Genomic DNA, 20792 nt, shown 5'->3' on the forward strand with positions numbered 1-20792 from the left:
TGTCTACCCCTACATATTAAGACAAGCAGCCAAACGTGTATCTAAACTCCGCTCTACTCATAGACCAATCTATGAAATTTTAGATACACGCAAACAAATTCAAACTGAATTCTGGGAAACGAAATCCATTACCTATTTGCTGCTGCTGATAACAATATACTAACCCCCATAATATTAGTATGTCGGTATGTCTTAGTGCCGGTGCTTTATTAACAAAATATACATTCTCAAAATTAATTTAAACACAATATTATTTATTTTTATTTTATATATAGATAGGTACATAGGTAGGTATCTGCGGCGAACGAAGATGTATATTTTATATTCACTCTCGGTGTTCATACGAATATTTATTCCTCTACAAACTACACTTTTTGAGTAGAATAAAAATACAGTGTTTTTGTTTATTCTTTTGTACTTACTTGAAGAGACATATTCGAATCAAGAATACCTAGATAATTTTGTATTTGTGACGGTAAAAAACGTTTTCATACTTTTTTTTTCCAACAAATTAATAAGTTGTCCGTATGGGAAAATCAGTTTTATTAAATACATACCTACAAAGTATGTGAAGTTAATTATGTACGTTAATTATATTATATGTACCTATCCTTTGAATTGTTCTAGCTGTTTTCAATCAGTTGCCTGAAAGTTTAAGCTTGTGCTAAATATTGTTTTGGATTGATACAAAATTTTTGAATATACACCTTTGAAGCTATAAGGACATGTATTATTGCATTATTAAACTTAAACAGGAAGCTGTTGCAGAAATAAAAGCATGTCTTCTTGTGATGGACGTTTTTGCAATTTTTCAAGTGGATTATATTGTGAAATGTGCTTTCATTAAATAAAAATGGTTAAGGCTCGTTATTTAGAATTTATAAAAAAGTGGCTGGGATGCGACTCACACTGATAACTTCCCATCCCGTCTGTTGATTAGTCTTGCTTAAAAGGTTTGTAGATTTTCGTGTTTTGCTAAAAAAGTTGTCTGTTAAATTATTCTAAAAAATTAACTAAAAAGAGGCTGGGATGCGACTCACACTGATAACTTTCCATCCCGTCTATTGATAAGTCTTGCTTAAAAGGTTTGTAGGTTTTCGTGTTTTGTTAAAAAATTGTCAATTGAATAATTTAAAAAAAATCAAAAATTAATAACAATATTTTGCATATGATGAAATAGTTTGATTTCAAAATCTATTACTGTTAACGAGATTTTTAGTCGAAAACCAATTTTTATCAATTTTAGTAGCATTTCTTAAAAGTTTTTATTTCTCATATAAACAAATACAGATTGGATGAGTGAAATTAATTTGAAGTCAATACCTTCTTTTGTTCATATGATATCGACATTTTTAGATTTTATTTTTTTACTGAATGTCGAAATCAATACATTTTTATGTGAGATAAAATAAGTTTGAAACCAATATTTCGAATTTTTGAAATTTTTGATTTATAAAAAAACGTCTGCATCTTTCTTCATTATTATCCGTATAACAAAATTTATTTGAAGTCTATACATATCTCTTCTGGTTCTTGAGCTATGGACGACGAAAAAAACGTCACGAACGTACGTACACACGCACGCACAGACATCTTTCTAAAAATCTTTTATTTCGACTCTAGATAACTTGATACGTCCAGAAATGTCAAAATTTTCAATTTGACAAATCGGACATATTACAATAACTTCCTATGAGAAGTTAAACATTAGTAACAATATTTTGCATATGATGAAATAGTTATATTTACAAATCTATTTTTGTTAACGAGATTTTTGGTCGAGAACCGTTTTTTACCAATTTTAGTAGCATTTCTTGAAAGTTTGTATTTCTTGTACTTCTTGTAAATTAAACAAATGAAATCATTTTGAAGTCAATACCTTATTTAATTCACCAACTTTTAGTAATGTTTGTTTTTAGGGTTTTATTGTTTGTGAAAAATGAAATAAGTTTTAAGTCAATATCTTCGGGTTTAGGAAGGGTTTTTGAATAGAAATTCTATTTTTACAAAGTTCTATCATTCTCAAAATTTAACACAATATTGAAAACTATATTTTTTATTATTTAAAAAGGTATCTTAGTCGAAAATTAATGTTTACCATCTTTTAGTAATGTCATTATACATATTATATAATTGTATTCAATTCGCTAGCGTTACTGGTTCCTGAGATATGTTGGGTTACCAAAAATTATAACTTTTTTTTTAATTGTTATGGTAAAAAAACTGCATCTTTGCGCATTATTATCTGTATAAGAACATTTATTTGAAGTCGATATCTCTTCTGGATCTTGAGCTATGGACACACGCACATTGACTCTAGGGACCTTAAAACGTCGTGAAATGCCAACATTTTATGTTCGACAAATCGGAATATCATTGGACATTTTTGCAAAAATTATCCAGAAATCTATTGCATTTTAATTTTGTTATTGATGAATTTTGTACAAGGAGAGTTTGCTGTTCTTAATTTTTTAACTGGTTACAAAGATTAATAATTTAAAAAACAATAATTGTATGAAGACGAATTTAAATATTAATATATATAATAGACATTCACTAAAATGAGTTTTTCAATTTCAAATAGTTGTATTACTTCAAACGAATTGTGTTTTTACATTTACAATATGCTGACATGAGGTTCTTTCCAAATTATTACTTCTTTCGTTTACTTGTTATTTATTTATTTCATATTTTTTGTAGAGAAAAAACCAACACGACTCCATTAAAATTCAGTAAAACAAAAATTAGCTGTACATGAATCATAACGAATCAGTAGTCAATTTCACTTTATGCGCCTGGAACACCTTTCACGTAAAAACTAGATTTCTATTCTTCGGCTAGTTACTTTACTGTAATGTTTGATGAAAAAATTCTTAAATTATGTGTTTCGTTTAAGATTTAAATTTTGTCAGTCCTTTCATCTGCCGATTTTTCTAAATGTTTAACAAAATATTAATCGAAACAATTTTTTGTAAGATAAAAAAGTTTCAAGTAAATATCTTTTTTTTGTTTTCATAAAAATTGTGTGTTTTATAAAATAAAATGTGATTAGATTTTTCTAAAAACTTAATTTCTTATAAAAGAAATAAATTATTTTTGTGTATGTACAAAATTTTCAATTTTATTTTAAAAATATTGTTGGTATCCAGTTACTTAGAACTCATTAATATTCGTTTTACATTTGAATTTCGTAAAAAATTAATTATGATAAATTTTCAAGATACCGAATTTTGAAAAAGAACAAAAATTTTGATCATGAAATACTTTTAAACCAGTATATGGACCTGTGCAGAAATCTGAAATCGGTTGATTAATTCTTGAGAAAACTTAAAAAACTAAATAACGGTGGTATGGGGGTTACCATTCTAGAGCAATACAAACATTTTTCTTATTAAAGAAGTTAAATTAAGAAAAAAAATTGTAATGAAAGTACAAAAAAAAACTATCGGTGCAATTTTATACTCGCAGTTTAAGGCAGCTGCTTGCCGAATTTACAATTGAAAATTTAGAATGAAACAACAACAACTTGTGTGTGCTACCACCAAGTTCATAGGCTGGAGTTATAGCTATTTCACGGGGACCAACCCGATCATCAGACTCCTTTAGTGGTGCTTAATCGCTTTTATGTTCAATTTAATTTTTGAATTTTTTGTTTTTAAGAAAATTTCAGTTTTCGATTTCTTGCCTAACAATTTCTATGGGAATTGATATTACCTCTAGTCTTAAAAAATTAAAAAAAAAAACGCTTAACGCCAATCGGCTCAAACCCTTAATTTCAAAATTTGAAGTCAATCAAACTTCTGAAAAAAGTGGGTCCGTCTGACTTTTTTCGACTTTTCTACCAACGTAATTTCATGTTTGATTAAAATCTTGAGTTTGAAATTTTTTACGAATGCAAAACTTGCCATGTAGTTGCTATAAAGCGCAAGTAGTATTTTTAATAAAATAAAGTTAGTTTGAAGTTATTTATTGCCAAGATATTCGATTCGAAAATAAATTTTTATAAACCTTTAGTGGTATATTTTTCACTATGTTTTTTTCTAAAATTTGTATCAGATGTTACAAAACGTTATTCATTTAAGTAACAAATCATTTTTGAGCAAATATATTTCTTTTCGCAAAATATTCGAGGTGACAAAGATTTGTTTTTTTTTGTTTTATAAAAAAAACGTTATTTGTTTTTTTTCGAATTTAAACCAATTTGGTTGATATTTTCAAATTACTTTTATAATACAAATTAAAGAAAAAAAAATGGATTCCAATTACCTAAAATTTTATATCACCAATTGGATAAAATCGAACTTACTTGTGTACATATGTATTTGCCTGTATTTTGAGTTTTAAATATTAATTGATAAGTTGATAAATATTGACCCAATACAAAATGAATACCGACCTTATGTTCATCTGCTCACTTGTCGGATAACTTTCGTCACAGAATTATTGAATATGAATGAATTCATCAAAGAAAGATTATTTTTCTTCGATTACCACCACTCAATTTACATAAAAATATAGTTTCGCAGCTTCTTTACAAATTGTAACTTAAAATTAATTTCTTAAAGTTTTTAGTTCACAAAACAAACTGGCATAAATGCTGAAGGAAAATAGATACGCTAAATATGGAAACACTGCTTATTTTCTACACCGTCTTCTTACAAATCAGTAGGTTTAAATTGAAATATAAAGTCCCACCCCTGTGTCTATTTAAATTCAAGCTAGGGCCCAACTTGATAAAATAGATTTTTAAATTTCTTACCTTTAATGTCTCAGCTCAGGTCTAATTTTGATTTTGTACCATTGAAGTTATGGTTATTTGAAATTTCTGATTTCATTGCACTCGATTTATAGGAATCTATTTCATAGCCTTGAAATATATGAACGAATGAGTTCTTGTGATATAACCATGAATTTAATTTGTTTTATTGGTAGTAAACAGTTCCAAAATTACTACATTCAAGCATGAAAACTTTAACTCGGAAGTTTCTTTTTTTGTGTTTTGTTTTGGATTTAAAAGTTTGGTTTATTGTTTGTTTCTTAAATAAAAAGTTATTGAAAACAAATATTTTCTTGATATTGTGTTTATTTTTTAAATTTATTTCGCTTAGCAAAATTTCTATTGAACTAATTGTTCGCACACAAAACATCCCTAATACCATCAAGGATTCTTTTGGCTGCTGAACTCCAAGAGTTACCTCCAGCTGCCGCTACATGAAACACATGGTTTTAAAGAACATTGCGTTTTGGTTCAGGATGTAGTACATTGCGAGTGATGCATTTGTTGTGCAATGCAGCAAATACATTAATCATTTCCACTTCTCTTGTCGGATAATATCTTAATTTTCTTTCTTTTAAAATTATACGCCATCGACCTTAACTAATAAAATTGATAGTTTTAAGTAAGTGCCAAAATATTTGCTTTATTTCTTAAGTTGATTCTCAGCAATTGAACTTTTTTGTAGTCATCTTTTGTTCTGGGGCTCTGATAGAAAATTTGCATTGAAGTTTACTTCACTTTTTTATTATTTAACTTTTGATATATTTTCACTTTTTTCACTAAATTTTAAATTTATAGTGGTGCTGAAGTTCACACAAATTATCTTTCTCACAAAAAACAAAAATTTAAATATATGAACGTGACACCTAAATAGCTTTCGCTAATAACCATAGCAAAAAAGTTATACATAGTTAATTTGATAATCACCTTACGTGATGGTCAACAAATCACCCTACGCGTTTCCACCCCAGTATTATACCCACATAGGATCATACAGTATCATACAGAATTTTGACCGTAGAGTATTTTAAAATGCAGCATTACGACAGGCTTCCAAAAATTATATATTAAATATATATAAATCAACAAATTTATTGCGAAAGAACCTTTAAACCGAAGATTTAATTTATTTTATTTAACTTAAGGAATTTAGTGTGCTTGTGAAGTTTGAAGTCTTTGCGTTTACACATGCATTAGTGGCTATTCCTTCAAACGAATCTGATAAATCTGCACACACATGAAGACTTCGATATACAATATCAAAAATCATTTCATAAATGTCATCAAATTAGACACCTATAAAAAAGTGTGACAGAAATAATTAAGTTTTTTTTTTGTGTTACACGGGTTTTGGTGTTTTAGTGTCTTAACAAAATTCCTTCAAAATATCCATTAAAAATTTTTTATTCAGACTGTTTTTTTTTTTGAACAGAGTTACCGACTGCAGTAATGTAGTGTATTTACATTTATGAACGCAAATCTTGTATTAATGCTCTTTTTTAAAATTTCATATATAAAAATAAATTCAACAGAGAAAATTAAAATATGATTACATTAAGGTGCCCTTAAGTGCTCAATATCATTAGACAGGATTTCAAGAAATGTATTTTTGTCGGTAATTTTTCGCAATCCAGGACTACATAAAAATATTTGCTTCCATGGACTCTAAGCTTTTTCAAAAACAAAACAACATAACTGCTTTATTGAGCCTGTTTAAAAAAAATAATCAAATCTTGTTCCGTTTAAATAAAACTAAATATACTTTCATAAAAAAAAAAACTTCAATTTTTATTTAAGATAGCTTAATCAAATTTGGACATTTTTTTATGAATACAGTAAGATATTATTGATTATTGATTTTTGTATTTATTTATTTTTTAACATAGCGTTTTGTAGTAATTTTCTTGTTTGATTACAATTTTTCTGACCAAAAAGTATACTATTTTCTTTTTTATTTTATCGTATGTTAAACCAAATATTGATATATTATGCAATAATGCTTAAAATTTTTTAAATCCAATTATTTTATCCCAAAAACATGATTAGGTACTACTTTTATTGAATTTATAATTTTTATTGTTTTTTTTAAGTTTTTATTTTTTGTTTAATATGCTACAAATATCATTGCCAAACAAAGTATATTATATATGTATTTGCGTTTTTGAAAAAACAAAAAAACATTAATAAAACTCTTGATTTTTTTTCAAAGCAAATGCTGAAGTATTTTTTATTTTAGTTTTCTGTTTTTTTTTTATATTTTTTTTTGTATTTGTATTTTGACATTTGAAAGAGACTTAAATAAAACAATAACTCCAGAAACATAGACATACATAATATTGATATTACATTTAGAATCTAAACATTTTTGACTTGTTTCCTTTTTTATTTTCTTAGTTTATTGGATTTGTTTAAGAAATTATCATTTTTTATTTTATTTACTCTTAATAAACTGCATAACGCCTTTTTTCTAGTATATATAGTACAATTTAGATGTGTTTTTTGTTTTTATTTTTATTTTTGACTTTAGTAATATAATTAATATATAGACTTTTATATCTTTTGAGGTAGTTTCCATTTTACTTTTACTTCATTGTTTTTTTTTTGCATTTTATATTTTTTGTAGTTCTTTATTATATATTTTTGGCTTTATACATTTTGTTTTTTGTTGTATTTTCAATATATGTATGTATATTTATTTAAAAAAAATAAAAAAAAGACAAACACAATAAATTGTTACTATTACGGTAAGGAATTGGTTAGTAGGTTGGTTAAGAAAGATGTCGTATAAACATCTTTGTTGTGTAAATCGTTGTCACAATCAAGGAACATTTTCTTAAATAGACGCTTTTTTTATTTTATTTTTGAATAACCTTTTTACAATTTATATATGAACCTATAAATTCTATTGTATTTTTTTTTTTGTTTGTTTTATATATTGATCTATTGCAGATGGATATTGTGTAAACATAATTTTAATACAACAAAGTAAACAAAATAAAAAAAATCCATAGCATTTATATTAAAACTGTGAAAATAAAAGTAAGAAACTAGTACGTTTTAATTTATTTCTCGTTTATGTAAAATTAGTTTTAAATTAAAATTAAAACTTTCGTTTCGAAACATATCACATCAGAAAAAAAGATACGGCTGGAAAATAAACTATTATCACACAGGCAAGCCGCCCAATGTGAAATGTTTTGAACCGAAATTGCCCTCCATTTTGTTTTTTTTTTATTTTAATTATTATTCAGAACCAGTAAGCCTTCCTATTTTCTATTCTATAGTTTTAGTTTATAGTATTTTGCTTGTTTTATTCCTATTTTTAATATAAATGCTAACAACTATTTTCAGAATATCATTACGTCGTCGTGTAAAAGATAAATTGGGTATGGTGTTTTCTTTTCTTTGCTTCATCTTTAAAATATACATTGTTTAAATTAAATTTTATTAAAATACATTTTTTTCATTCTGTTGTGTTTGTTCTTGAAATGAAATGCTTAAATGATAAAACTAAAAAACTCATGTTTTTTGTTTATTTTGAAGTGCAAAGAATAGTCAAAAATATTATTTAATTTAATTGTTTAGAGGTACCTATTTTTAAAATAATAACAATTTTCTGCAAAAACTTAATTTGAAAAATGTATTTTGTTTTTAAGGTTTAACTGATTTATGTTTTTGTTAAAATTATAAGGTTATTTTTGTTTTGTTAAATTCTTGTTTTTGCATTACAATTGGTTATATAAAAAACAAGGTTTATTAAATACTTAAGTGTGTATAAAATAATTAGGCTTACAAACGAAAAATACATACAAAAGGTATGTTTATATAGGTAGAATTATTTTTTGTTTTTGTTATGTACAAATCTGATTATGGATTCATAAGTTGTATTACTATTTCTGTATACATAAAAAATATATATGAATAAGAAAATAATTCAAAACCACAAATAAAATAAATATGTTGTAGCTCAGTCTCCAAGAAATTATTGTGGTCTTGCATTATCTTCGATGTACTTTTAAATTTAATATTAAACATAAAGTGTTAAAATAGAAAAAAATATATATAAATATATATATATTTCGAATATTTACATAATTAAAAAATTAAAAAATAATCAAATAAAAACTGATAAAATAACATTATAAAAATAAAAAAAATCCATTTTATTGTAAAGGTTATTTGTTTTGATTGTGCGGCTTTTATATAAGGTATATTGAATATCTATTTATGTAGGTTTATGTATAAATTATTAAATATTTGCATTAATTTATTTGGATTTGGTGTATATGGGTGTTCTGTTGTTTTATAATATTTTGGAAATATTGGTTTATTGAATTGAATTGGAATTTTTTTTTCTTTTTCGTGTTATTATAATTTCATTGTGTGATTATTTCTATGTAAAATAACATTTAACATTATTTAGCTTGTTCTTACTATCTTATTTTCTAAATGAATAATGCCAAAAGAATTAATAAAATTAAATAAAGTGGACTTTACACAAGACATAATTCTCTTCTGCTTTAAGAAATTTATATTTTTGTTTTTTGAATTTGCTTTTTTTTTTTTTTAAACATCTTAATGTTTTACTTTCTTTTGTATATTAATTTAAACATATGTAAGTATATATATTATATTCTCATATAATACAATATATGTATTTATTGTAGTAGTCTGACTTTTGTTTTGCCCTTACAAACATGAATGAAGAGAATATAAGTAAATTGTATTGGTTTAGCATTCTTAAACTCGAGTGCAATCAAAGTGTTGCTATAGAATGGACAACATAGTTTTATTTATTTATTTTTTAGTTTAGTTTTTTGTTTCTATTATTGGTAAGATAGTATGAAAATTATAACAACTTTAACAAGCTTTGGAAAAAACAAAAAAACTAAATTGTCACGATTGTTAATTAAGTTCTTTTTTTTGTATAAAATGCCCGTTTAATTAAGCACATTGATTGCACATAATTCTATATTTCGTCTCGAGTAATTTACACCGATAAAACGTTCATGAGCTATTTTCTAATTAGTTTTTGTTTTTGTTTTTGTAGTTACGTGTATGCATATAAAATACGAAAAACCCACGACTTTTTACATAATATTTTTAATTGATTTTTTGTTTTATTTGTTAGGTTTGATAATTTTGGTTTTAATTTTAATATGTATCTTATAATCCTAAATGAATTTTTTGTTTTTATTTTCCAAATACCATAAAAGGTAATTGAAAATTCAAATAACTACTAAATTTTTCATCATTGTTTTGAAATTTGATATATATTAAGTGTTGGGCAGTGTGCTGTGTCTGAATTAATATTTTTTTTATTTATTTGTATTTTTATTTAAACTTGAAGCTTAAGTTTCAAACTTTTTTTTTGTATCGTATTAATTTGCATGTTGGCCGTTTTGTAGGAAATTGTTGGCTAACTTTTGGCTTAAGTAAATTTAATTTTTATTTTGTTGTGAATTTGCGTTTGGATTTTTTGTTCAAATTCATAAAATTGTCAAATCGAGGGTTTTTCTTCCTTATTTTTGTTTTGTTTTGTTTGAAGCAATAAGTAATGATTTTTAACATGGAATCTGACATGTGATATTTTCTTCAGAAATGCATTTTTGAAAAATAGTTGATCATAAAGATCGGCAGATGATAGTGCAAACTATACCATTCCCAGAATTGGAAATGAAACACATTCGTAAAATGAATATCTGATTTGTTCGAAAACCATGGTAAAGGAGCTTATATTATTTCAATTAGGTTTTTAATATAGACCTTTAAATATTTTGGTAATCAATTTATTTTTAGGGCGTGCTTTTTGCTTGTTGTTTTTGTTGTTTGCTTTAAGGCGCAAGAAAAAAATATTTTTTTTTATTTATTTATTGTGGAGTGGTTCTTGGTGGTAAGATTTGATTGTTATTCTTAAAACAAAAAAATATTCGATTGTTGTTTTTTTGTTTTATTATTTTATAGTGGATGAATTTCTCGTCTGCAAATCTATATCGTTATTTTATTTGAAATGCCTAGGTTTTTGTTGGTGTCATTGCATTTTTGCTGCTTTGATTTTGTGTTTTTTTTATTTTTGTATAATTTAAATTAAAAATTAGGAAAATTTAAAATGTATAATTTTTCTACTGATCAATTTGTACTTGAATTTTGTACCCGAAAAACTTTAAAATGTTCAAAAAAATGTGTAAGGATTTTATATAAAACAAAAAATTTAGACTTAATAATTTGTGTGTGTAGAAATGCATGAAATAACCAAAATGAATTTGGGATAAAACTAGTTTTTCTTTTGTTTTGTTCAATAAAATTTAAAAAAAAAGTAAGTTTGTTGTTTTCATTTGTTGTGTAGGATTTGATAAGCTTTTTGTTTTATATTAAGAGAGATAATTTTTTGTTGTATGTGTGCTTTTCCTTTCAATATTTTTCCCAATGTCAATAATTGATTTAACTCAATTATCAACTCAGTGTGATAAACTCCCCGCCATAATGATGATTAAAATCAATTTTATATTTAAATTTTTAGAACAAAAAAACCTTTGGCGATAATTTACATAAATTTAATTTTGATTAGCAAAAACACTAATTTTAAAGAGAAAAAAAACTATCCCAAAAATATCATATCTCATTTTTTTTTAATGTTAATTAAATAAATCGCGTCTTAAACAAACAATTATCACACTAATTTTAACTTTCTTTAACCAGTACTTGGCACAACTTACACTCTTAATTTACAAAACCTTTCAGGAAATAATTTCGAAATCGAAATCAATTAAAAAAGAAAACAACAAAATGTTCAAATCAACAACAAAAATTAAGTTAGTGTTTTCTTCACATTTTTTCTTTTAAAATAATAAATAAAAACTTTTTTTTTTACATTTTTTTCTTACAATAAAAATATATAACGATATAAATAGCCTCTAAACACTATAAATATTTAAAAAAGTTTTCTCTCCATAAGAATCGATTTTTTAGTTTTACTTTTATAAAAATACTTTTTTCTCTCTCTTTTTATTTATGTTAATAATATAATTTTTTTTAAATGTCTTTACTTAAGGGGCTCTTTCAAATCGATGGAAAATATTTCGAGTTTCGAGACAACAGTTTGAGTTTTTTCTGAAGTTGTGAATTTTTTCCCATTGGTTTGGGAGAGCCTTAAGCATAAAATCTTCTTTTCATTTTTAAAGAACTGGAAGATTTTTGTTGCTTCAAAATGATAGTCGCCGTTCAGGCTTTTAAGATGTTCTTTTAGAAACAAAATTATTTTGTTTGAGAAAGCAACTCCTCGATACATATTCTTAAATAGTTAAAATTGTTGTTTCTTTATATTTTTTTATTTTTTTTCATTAAATATATAAAATATATTAAAAATTTATTCTCTGAATATACGATTTTTCCAACAAAATAAAATCTTTATATAGAATATATTCATATAAATATAAATATATAAAAATGTTAAAAAAGTTATGTTTACATATTAATTTTTTAATTTTCATTTTTTTGTTTTTATATATATTATAGATTGAACCCCACTTCAATGCATTTTATTTTATAAATTTATGTTTTGTTTGTTTTACAATTTTCTTGTTTTCGAGCTATTTTCCCGAGTTTTCTTTTATTTCTGTTTAAACAATTTTGAAGTTTCATTTGAAGCCTTTTTTTGTATTTTCCAAATGTATGGACAATGGTTTTTAAAAAAATGGCCCAAATGTAATTTTGTGATTTTGGTATCATTTGAAGGAATTTCCAAAGAATTATTTTTGAAGCATGGCAAAGTAATGCATGTCTATGCAATGTTTTTGTGTTTTTAAATTAGATCGATATTTGTCCACGAAATGTTCGAATATTTAAAGTCCAATTATTATATTTGAAACAAAAAGACAAAAACTTCAAGTTTTCTTCAAAGTCACGGTCTAAGCTTAAGTAGTTTGTTTTACAGAACTGAATTTGAAACTTGATGCCTTCTTATTTTCTTAATTTATCTGCAAACTTTGTCTCAATTTAAAAATGAAACTGATATGCGTTTTTTTAATTTAATCATTATTATTTTTAGTGGCACAATTCTGGGACATGCATAAACTTTTTAAAATGTCTGTCTTTTTTGTCGAACCATTAATATTTTTGTTTTTATTAATTTATTATTTTATATAAGATAATGCACTTATATTGAGGTATTTATAGTTCATTTAAATAAGTTTTAATGTTATTGATTTTAAGTTTTTTTCGTAGAAATCCTATTTTAAGTGTTAATTTAATTTTTCTTTCCAAAATAAATTTTGATATAATTTTTATTCGCCCGTATCATGAAATCCGTCATAATCGAAATTTTACTATGATTTTACTATCACAGTATTTTTAACGAAAACGTTTATCAAATTTTTTCCATTTGGTTTGATCTTGAAATTTGTTTGTGTTTTAGTTTTAGTTTGAGTTTTAGTTTTATTGGAATTTGTAGTTTGATTATGACGAATAATGTGATAGGTAAGAGCTCTTTTTATTTTTGCCGAAATGTTTGAATGTATTTCATTGTTTTAAATTTAGTGCCGAAAATGTTTGTAAGATTTAAATTTTCTGATCTGATTGAACGGAATATTGTGTTTGGTGGTACATTTATTAAAATTTTATAAAGTTTCTATATGTTTAAAGAATTATTTTTAAATTTAAACAATTAAACTATTGAACAACTTTTTTTCCTTAGAATGAACATAACAGTGAATTAACAATTCAACTTTTTTTTAAAATGTCTATAGAACAACGTATTTGTATAAATAACTGTAGCTAATTGGAATAAAAGGAATACATAGTATAGCTTAAAAATTGTCGGTAAATTGACAAAGTAAAATGATTTTGATTGTTTACGGCAATCAAACCCAATTTACATTGAAACATTCTATTACTATTTTTGATTGATTATTGGCTTTGTTGATTTGGTGCACTATTTTATTAAAAGAAAGATGATTAACAGAAATTAAAATTGTTTTAATTAACTTACAAGAATCAACAACGGTTGTTTGAAAAAAAGAAAAGCTAAACCATGTTTAATATTTATAGGAATAGAAGTAAGTAAATCAATTAATATTAATTAATAAAAATATCATTTACATTTCAGCACCGTTTAAAAGGCAATTCATTTCTTTTTATATTAGAAAGGTTGTTTAGTTTTAATCATAGTTATATTATTATGTTCCTTTTTTTTAATATTAACAAAAACTTTTTGACATTAATATTTTTAAAGTTTAATTGATTAAGTTCTTGTTAGGGTGTTTCTTCTTTTTCGGTATATATTCTATGAAATTAGGGAATTTTTTTCTATGCAATATTAGTTTAACATAATTTACTTTTTTACGGGACTTTTTTAAATACCATTTAATTTTTATTTAAACAAATTCTGTTCAGTGCGTAAACCGTTATAGTGTGGGTTCACAGCAAATAATATTTTTTTTTTGAAAATACAAAAAAAAAATATATATATTTATATTTAAAAAGCATTATTACATATTTGCTATAGTATTCAAATATGCCAACTATTTAATATATTTTTGCGATTTTCTGGGTGGGGTATTTTTGAAGTGGTTGTTTTAGTGAGTGTTTGTTTTTTTTTTTAAATACATCTACTTGAGTTAATTTCTAGTTATAGTAATTATCTCTTTATTTTTTTGCGAATGTTTTAATTACTTATTTATAAAAAAAAATAAAAATAAAAAAAAAACTTCAATTTACTTTACTGACTCGAACTTGAAGATTGCTGATGTTGCTGTTGTTGAGGTGGAGAGGATTGTTGCTGTGGTAGCTGTTGTTGCTGCTGCTGTTGTGGGATTTGTTGGGGCTGTGATTGGGTCCCACTGGTTGATGATGATTGTTCTTTAGCAGCTTTTTGCTTTTTAGTGACTGGCGGTGGATTTGTTGACATCATCATCGCTCGAATTCTTCGTTGAGCAGACTTGAGAAAAATTTCAATAAAAAAATTAGTTTAAGTTAACTCTTTTTAAATAAATTATAATATAGTTTGATACTAAAGATAATTTTTGTAATTTTTTCAATGTTAGCTTGCAAGGCAAAGATGTAGCTAACTTTTCAAGAGTGTTATCAGAAGAAGAATTTTCAATTTCTGCTTAAAAAGAAGTAATAAGTACCTTAAGTATCTTCTGTAATAATATGAAAATATAAATAAATCAGGTGGCGCTACAGTCTGATAAGAACTAGGGCCTAGTGACTTACAACTCTCAACCATTTATGGGTGCGAGTACTGTTTTTAGGGATGGAGAAGACCTACAGTTTTAAATCGAATCCGAACGGTCAATTTGAGAAAGCACTTCTAATGGCAAGAACTACTCTTGGGGATTTGTCAATTACTCACAAGAGGCAGTACATTTTAAAGAAAAATCTAATATGGCACAGGCAGGGATCGAACCCAAGACCTTTGGCATGACAGTCTAGCGCAGTAACCATCATGTCACGGGTACCAAAGTTCCGAAAGATACAAGGTAAAAGAAATAGTAGGTGATTTAAATCCTTATCTACCATTCTTTGTGAATAAAAAGAATATAGCATATGTATCTTTTAGATCTTTTGAAAATATTCTCCGACAAGGAAATTGCTATATCTTGCAGTTTTTAAGCCATGTCTGATGAACCAATTTAAATTATTTTTTGTGTAAATTAAATAAAATTTGTATAAACAAATTATGTTCATTTTGTTTTCATCAGCGACTTTAATTCCATAAAAATGCCCAATAAAACTTACCTGTACACTAAAGAACGGCCCGATTATGTGAACAGTTGTTTCTTCTTCGCCCGTCACTGGAGTAACATTGTGTTCTGGAAGCTTAATAATACTACCTGTCACTCGCTGTAATTCACGAACATTTTGACCGCCCTTTCCAATTATCCTTCCAACCTAAAAATACAACAAACAAAATATTAGTAAGGATTTTAATGCATATGCAAACATGTTACAATTTGATTAAGCACAAATATCAAACATATTTTTATTAAAATTATGAAATATTAAGGTATCTTTAATATTGATATATATTAGTTGTTTATGTCTTTTCCAAGCCATCGTTATCTTCTATTTTCATATTGTCAAATAGACTAAAATTTGGAAACATTTGTTTTATAATTGTTTTTATTCTTTGTCAATATATTTGGGTGTTTCCAATATGCTATAAAATTATTAACCTTCTAAACTATTCACATAGATAAATGAAATACATAGCTTATTTAATCATTATTTTTTCAATGAAAACGTTTATGAAATAACTCTGGGCTCAGTTCGAATAGAATAGGTCGAGACATGGAAAGAACACGTTACAAACGTCTTTTGAAGTACTTTCAAAATGACACCAAATTGAATTCAGATTGTTGGATCCACTTTTGTGGAAAATTAAAAGCATTCAATTTCTTGATGAGATGAAGTACAAACTAAATCTCTTGAAATTGAACAAAGTCTATCAATTATTGAAGTATTACCTTTAATAAGCATTAATTCCTTAAAACTAGTAGTTTGATCCAATAATGTTCTTTAAAAAAAATAAATGGAAATAAATAGGGTCCACGTCTTCTTCTCTAAGGACTGTATAAACGGGCTTATCTGGGTAGACAATCCATTGTACATAACCCTACATAAAATAGTCTATAGGTATTAAGTCCTACGATATTGGAGACCATGCCATAGGCCACAGCGCGAGATAACTCGCTTACCAAAAGTTTCCTTCAATAAATTGTTTCATAGGCTCTATGGCATGCAGCACGAACAGTTGAGTGTTATTTAATTGCGGTTAATAAAATGACAGCTGTCAAAAAGACCAACTCCACACAAGTTTTTCCAGATTATATACAACTCATAAAAAAAACACAAAAACTGATATCTTAACTTCGTAAAAATGTCTAGAGTATTCTTAACATTTAAACTTTCTACTATTTTATAAAATCGTAAAGTGCAAGTAACAGCATATTTACCTGTGAGCTAGCTACCAATATCTCCACCGTTAACCGTACGTCATCGGTTCCACACATAAAGCCTTCTTCACGCATTTTTTCAAAAATCATATATTGTGCCTTCCATTGGCCTTCGGGTGTACCAATTATTGTAACCTTACGTTCGGTCTGTTGTTCCAATGGTTTATCGGTCTCCAGCGGCGCAATTTTCACTGATGCACCCGAAAATCTCATAATATTACGAATGTGTGAGCCTTTGGTTCCGATTATAGCACCAACTGCATTATTGGGAATATAAAGGTATGTTGTTTCTTGTTGATCATTTGGGAAGACGGGAGGAACAACTGCCGCTGGTGTCTTAGCCATTGGAAATGCCGGACATGAGGTGTAGGGCATGCTTGGATTGAAAACCATTCCATTGCCTGGTGTTGACATCATTGCCATCGGATGTAAACCAGGAAACATTAAGCTTTGTGGCGCCATTGCTTGAAGGTCATTTTCATAGCTTTGGCGGAGTTTCGAGCTTATTTGACTTTCTGCACGAGACATATTCTCGATTAAGCCTTTAACAGTTATAATGCGCTCTAAATTGTAGCTGCTTATATCATTTATTGAACTAACGGTTATTTTCGTATCAGTTTCTTGCATTATCCGTTTGATAGTGTTACCGTTTTTGCCAATAATGCGACCAATTAAATTGTTGTGTGCCAGGATCTTAAGACATATTTCACTGTAATTATTTTTAATTATTATTATTTCCTAAATAAAAACTATTCTAAAACTGTCATTCTTAATTATGGAGCATATGGAAGTTCAAAAACCACTCGTATAATTTATTAAAACTTACCCTTTGTTTGTAGAAATAGCTTCTTGCTGCATGACCTCAAGAATTCGCTTGCAAGCATTTGTGCAGTTTTCTGGATTTCCATAGATGGTGATTGCTTTTTCTACGCTGCCAACGTTTTCTTTTCGATGGACATCAACACGAGCTCTACTCTGTTGAGTAATTGTTCGAATCGTGCTTCCTTGACGACCAATTATGGCACCAACCATTTCACTTTGAACCAATATGCGCAGTGGAAAATCAGCTTGCCGACCCGGACCTGGCATCCCAGCGTATTGATTACGAGCGCTACGTGCGTTTCGGCGCAGATTTTTGTCCAGCTGCTCGGCATGCAACTTATTACCTTCGAATTCGACACCGTTAAGACCGCCAGCAGCTCTGAAAATATCCATACACCAAATTATTTAACATTCTTTTTTTTTACTAAATAAACAAATTAAAGGATTTTCATAATCAAAAAAGGGAGGAGAACGGAGAAATTTTGAGTTCAAAAATGTTCGGTTTTATAGCCAAAAATATTTATAATAAAATTTTGAAACATACATTTTTTTAAAATGTGTATACGTATTTTTTGTTTTTGTTTTTGCTTTAAATTTTTTTTTGAATTTGCCCAATCGAATTGTATGATTTTGATTTTTATCATTTTTAAACTTTTAACGCATTTATCTTTTAGAAAACGATACCTTTGTGCCTGATCAGGATTCTCAAACGTTATATGTACGGTCTGAGTATTTGGATCCTTACTAGTTACAGCCTCGCACTGTTTGACGGTGCCAAATGGCTTGAGAAGCGGTTCGATGTCTTCAAAACGCGTTTGCAGCGGAATGCCGCTAATCAAAATTTTTGATGAAACACTGTGAACAACAAGAAAAACAAAAGGATAACAAAATAAAAAAAAAAACAATAATTTTCATGTGTGTATCATCTGATTTTTTAAGCCTTTTGTGTATCTAAGTGTTTATGGTTATGTTCTTGTTTGAATACTTTTTTTTAATTTTTAATACATTTTTTTAGAAATTAGAATTATTTTCTAAGGAAATTATATGCAGTTTAAGAATGTTGCGTTATATAGATTAGGAAACTTCAAATCAAAGCGTTTTTAAAAGGCAAAAATATTATTTTAATCTACATACTTTCTAAGGATTTCAACAATATTTTTATTTAAAATTCTTAATATTTGTTGGCTGTTGTTTATGCAGAAATAAATTTGTATCTGTTTTTATCTATTTTCTAGATTTTGATCTACTGAATACAATATTATTTAATGCAGTACAAGCTTGAATTCGGAAATTTAAGAATCCATTGTATTTTCCAGCAGTATATTTTTAAACACAGTGCGAGCAATTAGGAAGAGAGAACAGGACTAGAAAGGAGATGCCGATGCCCATTAGTTTTGAATGTCTGCACATTGTAATGAGTGGGAAGTTTTGAGCCTGGTAAAGTATGAAACATTCGTTTAGTGCGGCTAAAGAAAGAATCTCTATACTTAACAGTTCGTCCGAAGATGGGTTCAAGGGTAAACTGATGATGGATCATTCCTAGAAGTATGGGTATTACGCCTGAATTGTTTGAGGGGAGGAATACAACTGGCTGTTTCTCTAGAACCTTGTTTGTGAAAATATCGATAAGACAATGATATATATGAGACCTTGCGGCGATGTTCAAGACAAGCATATTTCTCTCTATCATTTTTAAAGCTCATACCTAGAATTGAAAGCTGTTCAAGTGTACCACCCATGGATAGTGGAATTAGGGGAGTAGGCAGCATTGAGTTTTCGAAATTAATTCTACACGATTTGTGATTCCCCATTGGACAATACTGTAAAGATCGGAATTTAATGAGATTATCATACAGCGCCGTTGTTAGTCCACATCCACATCCAAACTACAACGACGAGAATCTAAAACCGAATACGAAAAACTGAGGGTAATATCATTAGCGAAACTATAGGGACCGCTATCTAACGTTTTTTCGACAAGTTCTTATTTCGTGAATGGTAACACTAAGGCCATCTTTGATTTGACAGATAATAAGTTTTATCCTTCCGCTGAACAAATGTGGTTATGTATATGCTTGAACAACGCTGGGAACAACGTTTAGAAAAGATGCTTTGCCAAAAAAATCATCTTTTCAGGTGAAGCTCATTTGATCTCAGCGGATTGTAAACAAGCAAAATTATCGCATTTCGGGGCACGGAAAAGCCGCACGTATACATTGAAAGGCCGATACATCAGAGGCATAATTGCGCTATGCAGCCGAAGCTACTATCGATATTTTTATAGCATTTTCAAAAAAAGTGGGTTCGAAATTTTAGACAATAGATCATTTATAAAAATAGGGAAGTGTGTCGGAGGCAAAACAGAGCCCTGAGAAACACAAGCATATATTTTATGAATTTCTGAATTGAAACCATCCAATAAAACTTGTATTGAAAGATTAGAAAGGTAATTACTAACCCAACGAAAAAGAAATACCGAATGCACGCATTTTCGATAAGAGAGCTTGATGCCAAGCGCTATCAAATACCTTTGAAATATCGAGTGCAATAATCTTACTTTCTCCAAAAAGATGCAAGGATTTGCTACACTATTGCTATGAAAGGGGTTCAAACTCACTTCAGTGTAGATGTAGGGAAGCTATGTATATGCTTGTCTATAGTCTGGAAGGAAGAAAGGCTTACTTGCACCTCCACATGTTGGTCCCTGGGCACAAGTTAGAGAAATCAGTGCACATCGATGATGAAAGATGCTGGTCAATTCATAGTTATTGAGCTTATTGACCTTACAGCTGAGAAAATTCTCAACTTGTAAGCGAACGTAAGAAGCTACGGTTTACTTCTCTCCTAAAATTGAATTTTATGATCGTTGGTAAACACAGGACTGTCGTCTTTCCTCTGGGCAGAGGTTGGCTTACTGATAAAAATTATACAAATATCAGTCGGGCCTCCACTTCTAGGGTTATCTTCCATAGATGTCACTTCATCAAATACTAAATTATCACACCGCAGTAGATGTGATACCGCGGGTTATGTTGAAGCCCCCTGGTTAATTCCAGGAACATACATACATGGGATGGCCACCTTGTGAGAGTATCGTGGTGGCTGTGGTTTATCCTATATGCATACGAGTAGGATATTGGTTTTTTATTACGCAAAAAATCAATTTATAGATGGACTAAGCCAATATTGAAGGTTAACAAATAAGTGAATTTTAAATGTTTTGCTAGCTTAGAAAGAGG

General features: G+C 27.6%; 1 protein-coding gene and 1 long non-coding RNA gene across 8 annotated transcripts in view; one reads left to right on the forward strand and one right to left on the reverse strand.

Moving 5' to 3' along the window:
- Nucleotides 1–456: 456 nt before the first annotated feature.
- On the forward strand, nucleotides 457–18358 carry LOC129947964 (uncharacterized). The gene is made up of 3 exons (XR_008781797.1): nucleotides 457–564; nucleotides 628–953; nucleotides 18228–18358. It is a non-coding gene; the product is annotated as an uncharacterized LOC129947964 (long non-coding RNA).
- The window catches only part of LOC129947963 (insulin-like growth factor 2 mRNA-binding protein 1), an 84416-nt gene continuing 70170 nt past the window's right edge, over nucleotides 6547–20792 (reverse strand). For 4 of the 7 annotated variants that reach the window (XM_056058745.1, XM_056058744.1, XM_056058748.1 and 1 more), the window contains 5 exons: nucleotides 18238–18408; nucleotides 17558–17932; nucleotides 16732–17440; nucleotides 15515–15667; nucleotides 6547–14711 (listed from right to left, as the gene is read on the reverse strand). In XM_056058745.1, the coding sequence (XP_055914720.1) occupies nucleotides 14493–14711; nucleotides 15515–15667; nucleotides 16732–17440; nucleotides 17558–17932; nucleotides 18238–18408 (1627 nt within the window). In that variant the 3' untranslated portion in view covers nucleotides 6547–14492. The remainder of the gene's footprint in view (nucleotides 14712–15514; nucleotides 15668–16731; nucleotides 17441–17557; nucleotides 17933–18237; nucleotides 18409–20792) is intronic. The other 3 variants (XM_056058750.1, XM_056058749.1, XM_056058751.1) reach the window with 1 other exon arrangement.

Source organism: Eupeodes corollae, chromosome 2, assembly GCF_945859685.1.
Source record: "Eupeodes corollae chromosome 2, idEupCoro1.1, whole genome shotgun sequence".
NCBI classification, from domain to species: Eukaryota; Metazoa; Arthropoda; class Insecta; order Diptera; family Syrphidae; genus Eupeodes; species Eupeodes corollae.